Source organism: Lipomyces arxii (assembly GCF_038497795.1).
Source record: "Lipomyces arxii strain Phaff 12-163 unplaced genomic scaffold V1512scaffold_5, whole genome shotgun sequence".
Taxonomy (NCBI): Eukaryota; Fungi; Ascomycota; class Lipomycetes; order Lipomycetales; family Lipomycetaceae; genus Lipomyces; species Lipomyces arxii.
The window spans coordinates 450,818-462,638 of NW_027117704.1; the positions used below are offsets into that span (position 1 = coordinate 450,818).

General features: G+C 43.1%; 7 protein-coding genes across 7 annotated transcripts; 4 read left to right on the forward strand and 3 right to left on the reverse strand.

Moving 5' to 3' along the window:
- Positions 1-68: 68 nt before the first annotated feature.
- V1512DRAFT_261299 (uncharacterized protein) lies at positions 69-1,123 on the reverse strand. The gene is made up of 3 exons (XM_066916047.1): positions 1,009-1,123; positions 682-952; positions 69-634 (listed from the first exon to the last, which is right to left on the reverse strand). The coding sequence occupies exons 1-3, from the start codon at positions 1,041-1,043 to the stop codon at positions 338-340; spliced, it is 603 nt and encodes a 200-aa protein (XP_066772211.1). The 5' UTR covers positions 1,044-1,123; the 3' UTR covers positions 69-337.
- On the reverse strand, positions 1,124-3,742 carry V1512DRAFT_261301 (Mpp10 protein-domain-containing protein). The gene is made up of 2 exons (XM_066916048.1): positions 2,275-3,742; positions 1,124-2,221 (listed from the first exon to the last, which is right to left on the reverse strand). Exons 1-2 carry the CDS (start codon positions 3,706-3,708, stop codon positions 1,520-1,522), a joined length of 2,136 nt encoding a protein of 711 aa, XP_066772212.1. The 5' UTR covers positions 3,709-3,742; the 3' UTR covers positions 1,124-1,519.
- Positions 3,743-3,849: 107 nt separating this feature from the next.
- V1512DRAFT_261303 (uncharacterized protein) lies at positions 3,850-5,480 on the forward strand. The gene is made up of 3 exons (XM_066916049.1): positions 3,850-4,718; positions 4,768-4,916; positions 4,970-5,480. The coding sequence occupies exons 1-3, from the start codon at positions 4,089-4,091 to the stop codon at positions 5,406-5,408; spliced, it is 1,218 nt and encodes a 405-aa protein (XP_066772213.1). The 5' UTR covers positions 3,850-4,088; the 3' UTR covers positions 5,409-5,480.
- Positions 5,481-7,306: 1,826 nt separating this feature from the next.
- Positions 7,307-8,033, forward strand: V1512DRAFT_261307 (60S ribosomal protein eL22). The gene is made up of 4 exons (XM_066916050.1): positions 7,307-7,374; positions 7,494-7,529; positions 7,582-7,810; positions 7,866-8,033. The coding sequence occupies exons 1-4, from the start codon at positions 7,363-7,365 to the stop codon at positions 7,955-7,957; spliced, it is 369 nt and encodes a 122-aa protein (XP_066772214.1). The 5' UTR covers positions 7,307-7,362; the 3' UTR covers positions 7,958-8,033.
- Positions 8,034-8,155: 122 nt separating this feature from the next.
- Positions 8,156-9,274, forward strand: V1512DRAFT_261308 (uncharacterized protein). Its single transcript, XM_066916051.1, has one exon. The coding sequence runs from the start codon at positions 8,194-8,196 to the stop codon at positions 9,199-9,201; it is 1,008 nt and encodes a 335-aa protein (XP_066772215.1). The 5' UTR covers positions 8,156-8,193; the 3' UTR covers positions 9,202-9,274.
- Positions 9,275-9,364: 90 nt separating this feature from the next.
- Positions 9,365-10,362, forward strand: V1512DRAFT_261309 (cytochrome c oxidase subunit VB-domain-containing protein). Its single transcript, XM_066916052.1, has 4 exons — positions 9,365-9,592; positions 9,674-9,811; positions 9,871-10,036; positions 10,088-10,362. Exons 1-4 carry the CDS (start codon positions 9,469-9,471, stop codon positions 10,188-10,190), a joined length of 531 nt encoding a protein of 176 aa, XP_066772216.1. The 5' UTR covers positions 9,365-9,468; the 3' UTR covers positions 10,191-10,362.
- On the reverse strand, positions 10,292-11,717 carry V1512DRAFT_237077 (uncharacterized protein). Its single transcript, XM_066914138.1, has 3 exons — positions 11,474-11,717; positions 10,591-11,423; positions 10,292-10,535 (listed from the first exon to the last, which is right to left on the reverse strand). Exons 1-3 carry the CDS (start codon positions 11,645-11,647, stop codon positions 10,373-10,375), a joined length of 1,170 nt encoding a protein of 389 aa, XP_066772217.1. The 5' UTR covers positions 11,648-11,717; the 3' UTR covers positions 10,292-10,372.
- Positions 11,718-11,821: the final 104 nt, after the last annotated feature.

The following is an 11,821-nucleotide window of genomic DNA, read 5'->3' on the forward strand; positions in this document are numbered from 1 at the left end:
ACGTCATTAAACACTACGATATTGTATAATCATTCACTATTTGGAAGAAAAAGTTTGGTTCTTGAAAATTTTTGTATAGCGAAAAGCATCGATTATTTATATTACAAATAGCACCCAGCCAATCCAGCTTTAAACAAGCATACCGGTAAGTCACGCCGCGAACACGCAATCAGAAAATGCAGAGCAAAAAAAACAAACTCCCAAAAAGACGCAGGTCAATCATGAGTGGTACTAACAGAAGAAGCAATGATCTCGTTAGACACATTGTGCAGTGCTGGATGAAGCTCTCGATACTCGTTGTATTGCTGAATGACAGACAGAAGCTGATCTACTATCATCAGCACTCACGTAAAAAGTATTTAAGACTATAAGCCTTACCAGGATCTGTCGCATTCACAAATACGTTTTCAGCGCAGTGATGTTGCAGAACAGCATATAATTTAGCCTTGACAAACTCGGCCTCTTGATTTTCAACATCGCCATCGGTTTCATTGGGTGCTGCATGAGCCTTTACTCTTCTCAGAGAGTCCATACGTGTGCGAGGTTTCTTTGCAACTGACTTCATGATAATAACATTTGAGCAACCGTAAAGTCTTGAGGTTTCCATCAGAGTAGGCAAGATATATCGAATCGACTTTACACGTTAGTGAAAGTCTTACACTCATATTGAAGTCAACATGCCTTCTCTTCATTGTCCGCACTGCTGAAGATCACAAGATCCAACCGATCTTCACGCTGCAAAAACTGTTGCATGTCATTTTCAATATTATCGTCGTCGTCATCACTATCACTCTCGGAGCTATCATCTTCACCTAAGTAGAATAATTGAGCGTTGTGAATTCTTGATTTGGCTCTTTGAAATGCTTGGGACTGTGACGGTCGACCAAAAATGTACACTCTACATCGCGAGCTAATGAGCTGGAGTAGTATAAAGTCAAGACCGGCTGTTGATCTAAATAGGCAGTTGTTCAATATGCAATTAACTTTTGAGCTAGAGGAACAACATACCCTGCAATGAGCACGATTGCTTCATCTAATAACATTTGTGTGTTGGTTTGGAGTAAAAGAAAAATTAAGGAAATGCGCTTGGCTTTATGGTGTGGTCCACGTTTTGCTCAGAGTGTGTGGCATTGTTTGCAAGAAATTAGTGCCTATTAATTTGACTAGCTGTGGTTCCACATTCTGGTACGTGCTCCCTGTCAGATGCTTGCTCAGAAATTTTAATGCAGGCAAATGAAAAGGCGCGCTTTTGCTGGGGAGATTGCGTGATGTTTTCGCACTCGTAAATGCTATAAAGCCATTATCGCGTGATTTCCGTTCCGCTACGCAGAAGATATGTCTGGTCTGTGCGCCCCTGGTGCATTCAGGGGTTAGACGTACGAACTCTAAATATTCAAAGACTTTTAGGTGGTCATCTCAAATAGACGAAAAAAATCAATCCCAAAGAAAAGCTCCAAAACGATGCAACAAATGTTAAACAAACAAGTCAAAAGTGGAAATAGACCAATCGCTTCACTCATCACAACTTTAATCCGGCACTGCCCTTTAATCCCCGTTTATCCACCTTAAGCTTGCCTTCAATGTCACGTTTCTCACCACCTTTACCAATGACAGTAACATTGCCTTTCTTAAGTGTCTCCACAACGTCGGCTCGACTACCAGTATTCTGTGCTTTAACCTGCCGGGTTTCGAGCCTCTTGGCTTCAATCTTAGTATGCCGAGCTTTCTCACGACGTCGACGTCTTTTCCGTTCGTCGCGTGTCATCTCAGACCGAGCTACCGGCAGTCCGTCACCGCCAATGACTTCCTTTGCCTTGTCATCTTTACTAATACCGTTCAACGGAATGTAAACTTCTTGTGGCGCAAGCATATTCTCTGTGGACATTGATATCGGCTGGGCATCCTCCATTGTAATGGCAGGTGCGTTGGCCACGATAGAGACACTCGATTTTACTGGCTTAGGAGTAAAGTGCCATGAAGACAGAGCGTCAAGCTTAAAAGAAATATTCACAAATAATTCTTCCACCTCTTTGTGAGCCTGGTCCAACTTCGTGTCCTGCAGTTTAGGATGCCCCTCAGGATCAACCTGCTGCATATGCTCGTCTTCGTATAGCTCAGCGAGCGATTTTGAGGATTTGGATTGATCGACGTCAACCAATTTGCTAGGCCGGAAATCTGGCATGCTATCGGGCAGTCGTCGAGGAAGATCGTCAAAATCGTACTGTAAATCAAGTCAGAATCAATTCCTGCATATTTCAAATCAATTAACCATACGTTCTTAATTCGTGTCCGAATCATTTCCTCCAAAGATTCCACAACGTCTTTAGTGATAACTGGTACCGGCTTTGCACCTCTGTCAAACTCCAGGTCCTCCTCCAACAGCGAGTTTACAGGCCGGCCGCTTGACTTAGCCTCTCCCATCAACGCCCAGTCCTTCTTCGCAACGTTTTCTTCTTCAAGCTGTTCAATTTGAGCAGCAATTCGACGCTGCAATTTTTCGTAAGTCGACAAGCTTTTCTCATCTAGCTTCTCGTCACTGTCCTCATCAGCAAACAAATCCTTTTTTAAATCCCCCATAGCTAATTCAAGAGCGCCGTCATCGACCGTATTATCGAGTCCCTTATATAAATCTCGCTTCTTTCTTGGCTTACTTGGCTTCCGATCCTTTCTGCTTCCAGGCCGGGGTCCAAAAAAGTCTTCGTAGCCAATATCATTTGCGTTGTCGGTCGAAACTTCAGCAGCATTCATACCCCCAAAGTGCCCTTCAATATCATCCTCGTCGTAGTCTTCCGAATCCTCATTCGAGTTGTCATGGATAACTGGTTTGGTAATCTTTTGTTTGTCAAGCGATCCAGACAATTCATCTGGATCAGCAAAGTAGTCAATGTCTTCATCATCTTCGTCATCGTCTAGATTTTCGTGATCCATGTCTTCTGTTTGTCGATTGAACTTGTCAATATCAAAAAACATGTCGTTCAAATTGTACACGTCCTTAACAAATTCTCCGCTTTCCGCCTCCTCAACTTCCTTTCCATCTTCGATTCCGTCTTCTTGTACATCCTCGTGAAAATCATCATCCATGTCCATGTCGCTGTCCTGTTCAACCTCTTCGTCCTCGTCAGATGCATACTCAGCATCTACCAACGCTTCTCCGTCATCGGATTCCAAGTCTTCGCCAAGATCCGCATCATCCCCACCCACACTCTCCAATTTCTCTTCATCTTCACTGCCAACATCCAGATCTTCTTCATCCTCAACCTCGTCTTCGTCATCGTCTTCATCATCTTCGCCTTCCGCCAATTCCAAATCACTGCCTTCGTTCACGTCAAAATCATCTGTTATAGCTCCAGAAGCAATGTCTGAACTCTCTTCATCTTCCTCGACGACAGCTAATTTCCGCCGCTTTGCAATTCTCTCCAACTCATCATCGCGTGCAGTCTCGTCATCGTCGGGTATGCCAGAGTATTTGTCATACAGCACTTTCTCAGCAACACCGTCAAGTACGAGACGCGTTTGTTCCCATATTTGCATGGAATCTAAGCCGTCTAAATAAATACCATCTTTAAAAATGGTAGAATACTGCCTTGCAAGCGGATCCAAGAAAACTTTGACTGAACGCCGGGCAGACTCTCGCAGACTTTGAGTAGGCTGTAACAACTGCTCTGGGTACTCCGATAAAATATCTCTAAGATCCTGAAAATCCGACATCGTTTTGTACAAATCGAATTACCAGCCGACTATTATAATCTTCAATGTTCAAAAAATTTTGAAATTGGGATTAGGGTATGAATTTTTAAGTTGGGAGTAACTCTGAGTTCTCCCAACGAGTCGATTCCAATATTATAGGATAGGCATTTAATGGCAATTGTCAAAATTGCTTAATTTGTCGCGAAATCCGGAATTTAAAGGAAGCCAGCGATATAATATATAAGCTGAAGCTTAAGGATTAAAGGACATAATATATAAGCAAAACTCTGGGGGATCAAAAGTTAAACTGTATCAGAATTGGATCAAAGTGGTTGCTATACATATTTAAAACTATTTTGTGCTTAACAGAGCATACTACAGAGCGGGAAAGATACAGAAGTATGTTGTCAGAGAAACTAATTGAGCTATTGTCTGATGGTACCAAACTATTACCTGATGTCGTGAGCGCTGTTATAGGGACTTTGTATGACCCACCTGCGGAGTCTTTTAATCTTGCGTGCCAGGTACTGTTCACGTTGGAAGAAATCAATGCTGATATCAATCTGAACCATACTATAAATGAAAGAATAACATCATTGGTGGTGAACGGGGAATATTTACTATTCAAATTGTACGAGTCGTACGGGAAAATTAACATGAATCCGTTCTTGTCCCATTTCTTATACGTCTACCGTGATGGCCTTCAACTGGGAGTTGCTACGGATGCAGCCTCAAGGTTACACAGGATACAATCTACTTTGATTTCTCTGTTTTTGTCAGGGGAAGAATACAAAATGCTGGAGTCAATGTCAAGTTTCCAGTTCTGCGAGAGATTTGACGGTCTAATAAGACGGGTTGATTATGCTGATTTCAGAGTATTTAACGGAGCAATTGGTTTGCCAGATACGCACATTGAAGCTGTATCTGCAGCGGTAGACAATGTTGAGGAGAGGAATGAGGAAGATTACAGGCTGATGCGCGAGCTACTGGGACGGGCAATGATTGAGGAACTTTCAGAGACAGAGATTGAAGTAGCTTACCGTGTTTGTTTACGCACGTTCAAGACTAATGGTATTATAGACTACAAGCAGACTTATGAACAACGACACGACATTGATTACTTCGGCCATTGATCTGTCGCCTGAAGCAATGACATCGCTTCTCAAGATGAATTCTGACCTTGGAGTATCAATACTGACGTTGTTACTGACGACCGATTCACGCACAGAGTATGTGGTTATAGCGTATTGTAAAAAAACGACGCGTTCTAACATCGCAACAGGATTTTGGATGTTCTTAAACTGTTGCCTCCAACGCTTTTCGTGTTGGAAATGCTCAATCATTTACTTGTCGCATTTCCACCGTCGCATTTCCTGGAGAAAGATGAAAAATCAGAGCTGCTCCATTCATTTTTGTCAAACGCAACCAGGGTGATTGAGAATCATCATTGCGATGAAGGCGAAAAACAAAATATTAGTGATGAAATTGGGGGGCAAACACGGCTTGTTCAGTTACTGTGTCTGTTTATACAATCTTTGCTCCGAACAGACGCCATTAAATTGGAAGATTATATTTACGAGGTTCAGTCATTGACCATCAGGTTTATGTACGTGCCTGAGGCGCGTACTCTATTTCAAGTTGCGCAGAACACGATGAATGAACGACCAAAGACCGGTCAAACACCCAGAAGTGGAACACGGTTAACAAGTGTTCATGGCTGATGTTGTATATATTCATAACTAATAGTAGTTAAATCTAATTTTGATATTACTCGTTACCCATTTTTACTATGGGAGATTGAAATATTGGAGTATTTTTAGTACAAAACCCTTAACAACCAAAATACTTCACAGTGGCTGTGCAAAGTAGCCAATAATAGCATCTGCACAGCCACAATAGGCTATTATGCGCAAAAAACGCAAACATTCCTCACGAACAGATTCTAATCTTGGGCAACTCAAAGTGCGATTCTTCGGATCTCGGTCAAAATACAACCGTCTCTGTCTTTACACTTTCCATCGTGACTCACGCGCGTTCTTTTGCACTACTTTCTTGTGTTTCTTTTTGCTTACTTTGTCGTGTCGGGTTCTATTGCCTTGTCAAGACCGCCTGCTAATCCTAAGATCTCGTACGGACGCGCCGGCAAAACCAACCCTTTTGTTTTCACACAATTGTTTTTAAAGACACGCGTTTACACTCTGGATAGTTATTCTAATATTATTTCAAAATGCATGCTCCGTTTCGCCAAAAAAGCGTACTGCTAGCTCTTCTACTGTTTGTTGCTTTAGTTGCTGCTCAAGGTTGGTTTTAAAATGTGCTCAAAGACGCCGTCGTCAAAGATAGACGCGTTTTGAGATTTGCAAATTCAGTACTAACTTGTTATTACAGCGGCACCACCAGCGGCACCACCAGCGGCACCACCAGCGGCACCACCAGCAGCACCACCAGCGGCACCACCAGCGGCACCACCAGCGGCACCACCAGCAGCACCACCAGCAGCACCACCAGCAGCACCACCAGCAGCACCACCAGCAGCACCACCAGCAGCACCACCAGCAGCACCACCAGCAGCACCAGCAGCACCACCAGCAGCACCACCAGCAGCACCCCCAATCACTTCGTCATCAACTTCTTCACCAACTGTTGAGCCTACTCTTATTTGGGTTACACTGACACTTGATGGTGCCGCCGGTATTTACACTACAACTATCCAAACTCCATTTACACAGACTTTCCCTACAAGGTTTACTCATGTCGCGGTGCCTCAGTCAGGATCAATAGGACTGGGAACGATAAGCGGCTCGGTTGGCGCAGTCAGAACACCATACGAGACTACTATTACTGCAGCAGCCGGACTACGGAATCTTGGTAGCACAGACGGCATGGCTGGCATCATCGCTTGCTTTACAGCAGCTTTCGTTGGTGTCCTCATCGGTACAGGCTCTATATTTTTTATGTAACCAGACTAAAACGACATTTATAACGCTGCGTTAAGCCGCAACTGGGTTTGCACACCTTTACATTGACAGAGTGTGCAGACGATCAACAGACATAATGAAAACATTGATGTGCTATAGACTTGGGTTTTGTTTCTACGTGTACTTTCTTTAACATTTTCTTGTTGGCGTTTCATATTGTTTTTTTTACCGCGGTGCTTTGAAAAGATGATGCTGTGGTCAAACAATCAATAAAGTAGTATAGACTTTCTAGTTTCAAAAGTGGTGTTTGTGTTTTTTTTTTGTTTAATCAGTAGTGCACATAATTTGTACAACAATAGTAACGAGTAAACCTTGTACTAATAAAACTGAATATTACGCGTCAGCTCACAAGTTCAGACAGGTTTAATCTTCTCAGATATGCCTGTCAAAGGTATGCAATTGGTATGCAATTTTGTGAATGGTTTTGTGAAGGTCATTAGCGACGCATAGTTAGTTAAGTGTACGTGCAGTTAATACAGTTACCCGGATACAACAAACCCCTGAATATTTATCGCTTAAAATTTACCCTAATTTTGATTATTTAGGGCTCTCGTTGCGTCAGACTGACGCGTGACTGCGTTTTAAGACTATGGCAGCCAGTGTCATCACCGCCATGCTCGCAAGTTCACATTGATGAAAGACTAATCGATCTTACTTCCAAACAGTCGTCTTCATATTCACACCATATAAATTTACAATGGCACCAGCAGTATGTAATATTTATATTTCTCGCTATGCTGGCATATGATACGTTGACGGTTTTACCGTCATCGCGAAATATGCAGGTGATTTGTTATTATAAGTCCAGTAGGCTGAGATCATGTTTAGAAATCTTCTAAGAAGGCCACCAAGGTCACTTCAAAGGTATGTTATTATACTGACTATAAACTTGTTCGATCACTTATACATAATCAAGTTCACCATTGACTACACATCTGCTAAGAGCATTTTCGACAGCGAAGAGTTTGTCACTTTCCTCCAGAACAAGATTAAGGTCGAAGGCCGCACTGGAAACCTCGGTGATATAATCACTGTTGCCAAAGAGGGTGACAGCAAGGTCGTTGTTACTGCACACACCCAGTTCTCCGGCCGATACCTGAAGTACTTGACCAAAAAGTACCTCAAGAAGACCAACTTCCGTGACTGTATGTTCTTTAATGAGTGGATTAAGTTAGTGGTAATGTGCTAACGTACAAACAGGGCTGCGTGTTGTCAGCACTTCCAAGGGTAACTACGAGCTCCGATACTTCAACGTCGTTGTTTCCGACGATGAGTCTGAGGATGATGAATAGACGATTACTTATGTATTAAAAGCAAAAGTTTGTATTAGTATATTTGTGTTAATTCATCGGCATTGTTATGGGATAATGGGTTGAGTCGTAGTAATTCCTTGTAGCGAGCGTAGAGTGTATGCAAATTTAGGCAGGGTAATCGATATCTTGTGTGTTCAATAAGTATGGCGTACATACATGTTCTGCTAGCTTGCAATTGAGATTGTTCATGAGTTTGTGAGCGGGATCCACTGAAAATGCCGCCAAATTCAAAGTCCTTGTCATCAGATCAAAATGGGCGAACCGCAGCACCACAAATATCCAAATATTCTTCGCTCGAGTTCCAACAGTCAGTCCTGGATTTGATTCGGCGTACGTTTTCTTCTGCCTATTCTGATCCACATGCACTGGCAGAAGCTATTCAAGCTGTCAAAGCCCATCTGTTTGCACGCAACTACTCTGCAGCATTCGAATCCCCAGCCTATTTGCTAGCGTATTTTGTGCGGTGGTCGCCATCTAGAACGTTGGCATATCTACATGTTTTTGCTGATCTGTGTCCTCAGATTCGAAATTATCTGTCAACGAGTACGAAGCAATCAAAGAACGTGCTCTGTATTGGTGGTGGTGCTGGCGGAGAAGTGCTTGCTATGGCCGCATTGGCTGACGCTGTTGGAGCTTCTAATTTGAACATAGCTGCTGTTGATATTGCCCACTGGGACGATGTGTTTGCACGGTTGCGAGACGGAATTAAAAGGATATTAAAATGGGAAGGGGGGAATCAAGACGCGAGCCATGATAAGATACAATTACTCTTTAACCAGTTTGATATATTGGATGCACCATGCTATGTGGAAGACTCTACAGGCAACGAACAGCGAGAGGAGCAAATCAATGAAGTTTTCAAGACTGATGGATCTGTTAACTTTAAATCCATCGGTTTAATCACAATTCTGTTTACAACCAATGAGCTGTTTGCACAATCAAAACCAAGGGCGATGACATTGATCAAGCATATTGCAGAAACATCCCAGACTGGAACGCTGGTTCTGGTTTTAGAGAGCGCAGGATCATACTCACACATTCAGATTGGGTCCAAGACATTTCCTGTCCAGTTTCTGCTCGATCATACGTTTGTAGACGGCGGGTATGGCTGGGAAAAATTGGTAGATGAGGAGTCGGTGTGGTTCAGGTTGGACGAAAGGCTTAAATACCCACTACAGCTTGAGAACATGCGTTTTTTTATACGGTTATACAGAAAACTGTAAGTCCTTCATTATTGGAGTTTGGAGTATTCATTTTGTATATTATGTAAAAATATTTGATTTTAGAGGTAGAAAACCTATGTATATACCAGGGTTAGGGCAGCGACTGACCAACCAGGCCGCATCTTCAAACTGAACCTACCTCGTAGTTCACGACTTAGGCATCTGGGAAAACCACACCACTTGATTTCATCGTCTGGTTTAGCAGCTCTATCATACACCAATTTCCCACTCAATTCGACAAAAAATTAGATATTCAGAAGATTATAAATGTACGCCGCTCGTCAGATTACTCGACAGGCCGCTGTTGCAGGCCGTAGAGTCGTTGCCGCAAAGTCTGCTGTCCGTCTAACTTTTGTCGCTACCCGTTTCTTCTCCCAGACTGCTTTTAATGGTACGCCTTTTTTTATATTTTTTGTTGAATCAATCAGATGACTACTCAATGTTGATGGATTGAAATCTAACGATTTGATAGCTAAGGCCGAGGTTGCTCCTAAAACCGCTCCTGGTGTTTCGACCACTCTTGAGGAAATCACCAGTACTGAAGATCTTTTTGGACCTGGTGCTGAGGCCGGCGTTGTGCCCACCGATTTCGAGCAGTCTACGGGTCTTGGTAAGTGTTTTGATTTTAAATCACGATTTTATTAGTGGTGAAAGGCTCATGATGAATAGAACGGTTGGAGTTGCTCGGAAACATGGCTGGTATCGATGTCTTCGACTTGAAACCATTGAGCCCGGACCGTGTCGGAACCATGACCGACCCTATCGTCATTGATGTTCCTGTTGATCAGAAGTATATTGGCTGCACCGGTATTCCTGCCGATAGCCACGACATTGAGTATGTTTACGAGACAAAAAAAACTGTGATAGAATGATGCTAACGTGATAGATGGATGAGTGCTACCATTCGCGAGCCAGCTCGATGCTTGGAGTGTGGATCTGTTTTCAAGCTCAACTACATCGGACCCCCATTGGAGGACCACCACCACTAAATCTTTAGTTAATATAAATATATAAAGCACTTTTTGTCACATTTCGGTTAACGGTTGGTGAATCAGATACGTTTGGTTTGTGTTTAGGTCATGTAATACAATCCTTCCATTTTTAAACGTTTGCCTATTTACATTTTGTTTCATTCAATAAAATACAAACCCTTCTATATTGTTCTGATGTGTTAAGTTTTCGTGCTTGTCTTGGCTTTCGACATTTTTGCTTCTTTTTTCTCGTCTTTCTTGCGCTGAATCGCTGCTTCTTTCTCCAACGTTTCAATATGTTTGGCTGTTTGATCGTAAAGCTGAGTAGCAAGATCTTCGTCATCTAGCTCCTTTCTAGGAGACCTGCAATGCTGTTAGCCCTGACCTTGATGCAACTACAGCGTAGAAACAAACATACTTCCTGGTCACCTCCTTGCATTCGTTAAAAAACCTGCCACCGTCGCCATCACCGCAATCGGGACTCATGGCAACATGTAGAATTGTCTGAGCAGCTTGACTCGGCGATTTCAACACCAACCACCAAAATGGCCATGTCAACAAATATATAGCCAGACCACCAATTGATCCCCATGTCAAAAAGTTTCGTGTGGTAGCTGTTCTAGTGAACCCAGGATCCGCAACATATACCCGAGCGTTGATCTTCTCCATGTCGGGTCGCTTGTAGTTGTCGAGCTTTTTTTGAAACTGGCGCGCAAACATCATGAGCGCCATCTTCGAACTGCCAAACGCCCGCCATGGCTTTGCCAACGGGTACGGACGCTCTCTGAACTCCGGATCAGCAACGTCAAAGTCTGCCAGCACGTAAGAACTACAGCCTGCTAAAATAATACGCACGTCTCTAGTGGCAGGTTGGACTCTGAATGATGGCTGGAGAAGAGTCAATAGATGGTAATATGATAAATAGTTAATTCCCCAGTGACACTCAACGCCATCCTTTGTATACTGCCGTGGCTTAAATGGTGGTTGAAACACTCCTGCGCAGCAAATCATCATATCCAGCCGTCGAGGAGGACTGTTATCCAACCATCTTGTCGCGAACAGTCGTATAGAATGCAGTGACGACAAATCTACTTCTTCAGCGTAGATCAAATTATTTTTGGATCTGTCTCGCAGATCCGATATAGTCTCAATCAACCAAGCATCAGATAGAGATTTCACCAGTAATATAATTTGAGCTCCTCGTTTCGCTAAGTCTTCCACAACTTCAGCACCGATTTCTGCCGTTCCTCCCTAATTAACGCATCAACTACCAAATTCACACTATAGTCCTAGTAACATACGGTAACAATAACGACCCTGCCATGCATATCTCTCTCCCAAATGTTTGAAGCACCGCTGAAAAATCGCTTTAGAAGGTAAATGATGATGAGCCATGGCGCATAAACCTTGATGTAAGGCCAATATGGAATAGAATCCGGGCCTTCAGACAGGACTTTCCACACAAACTGAAGCATTTTAGGTCCTCAAACTACTCTACTCTCTCATCAGTCACAGATTCCGCAAACTATTAGATTTCAATTTAAGGGATACGCGTGAACTGGCAAGTTGCCGCGCGCGGCGCGTTTGGTTCCAACCCTAATCCATAGCCTGCCCGTGAAAACTTGGGGCTTCGATCTCGTCTGAACGCT

What these genes read in the sequence shown, in the direction of transcription:
- V1512DRAFT_237077 (XM_066914138.1), bottom strand. Translation starts at nt 11,647, where the DNA reads ATGCTTCAGTTTGTGTGGAAAGTCCTGTCTGAAGGCCCGGATTCTATT. An exon ending in GCAGGGTCGTTATTGTTACC is followed by an intron (nt 11,424 to 11,473) that starts GTATGTTACTAG and finishes TGCGTTAATTAG; the next exon opens with GGAGGAACGGCAGAAATCGG. An exon ending in TGCAAGGAGGTGACCAGGAA is followed by an intron (nt 10,536 to 10,590) that starts GTATGTTTGTTT and finishes ACAGCATTGCAG; the next exon opens with GTCTCCTAGAAAGGAGCTAG.
- V1512DRAFT_261307 (XM_066916050.1), top strand. An exon ending in CCACCAAGGTCACTTCAAAG is followed by an intron (nt 7,530 to 7,581) that starts GTATGTTATTAT and finishes TACATAATCAAG; the next exon opens with TTCACCATTGACTACACATC. An exon ending in GAAGACCAACTTCCGTGACT is followed by an intron (nt 7,811 to 7,865) that starts GTATGTTCTTTA and finishes ACGTACAAACAG; the next exon opens with GGCTGCGTGTTGTCAGCACT.
- V1512DRAFT_261309 (XM_066916052.1), top strand. Translation starts at nt 9,469, where the DNA reads ATGTACGCCGCTCGTCAGATTACTCGACAGGCCGCTGTTGCAGGCCGT. An exon ending in CTCCCAGACTGCTTTTAATG is followed by an intron (nt 9,593 to 9,673) that starts GTACGCCTTTTT and finishes ACGATTTGATAG; the next exon opens with CTAAGGCCGAGGTTGCTCCT. An exon ending in GCCGATAGCCACGACATTGA is followed by an intron (nt 10,037 to 10,087) that starts GTATGTTTACGA and finishes CTAACGTGATAG; the next exon opens with ATGGATGAGTGCTACCATTC.
- V1512DRAFT_261299 (XM_066916047.1), bottom strand. Translation starts at nt 1,043, where the DNA reads ATGTTATTAGATGAAGCAATCGTGCTCATTGCAGG. An exon ending in GCAATCGTGCTCATTGCAGG is followed by an intron (nt 953 to 1,008) that starts GTATGTTGTTCC and finishes CTGCCTATTTAG; the next exon opens with ATCAACAGCCGGTCTTGACT. An exon ending in GTGCGGACAATGAAGAGAAG is followed by an intron (nt 635 to 681) that starts GCATGTTGACTT and finishes TAACGTGTAAAG; the next exon opens with TCGATTCGATATATCTTGCC.
- V1512DRAFT_261301 (XM_066916048.1), bottom strand. Translation starts at nt 3,708, where the DNA reads ATGTCGGATTTTCAGGATCTTAGAGATATTTTATCGGAGTACCCAGAG. An exon ending in TTCGGACACGAATTAAGAAC is followed by an intron (nt 2,222 to 2,274) that starts GTATGGTTAATT and finishes CTTGATTTACAG; the next exon opens with TACGATTTTGACGATCTTCC.
- V1512DRAFT_261303 (XM_066916049.1), top strand. Translation starts at nt 4,089, where the DNA reads ATGTTGTCAGAGAAACTAATTGAGCTATTGTCTGATGGTACCAAACTA. An exon ending in TTTCAGAGACAGAGATTGAA is followed by an intron (nt 4,719 to 4,767) that starts GTAGCTTACCGT and finishes ATGGTATTATAG; the next exon opens with ACTACAAGCAGACTTATGAA. An exon ending in ACGACCGATTCACGCACAGA is followed by an intron (nt 4,917 to 4,969) that starts GTATGTGGTTAT and finishes ACATCGCAACAG; the next exon opens with GATTTTGGATGTTCTTAAAC.
- V1512DRAFT_261308 (XM_066916051.1), top strand. Translation starts at nt 8,194, where the DNA reads ATGCCGCCAAATTCAAAGTCCTTGTCATCAGATCAAAATGGGCGAACC.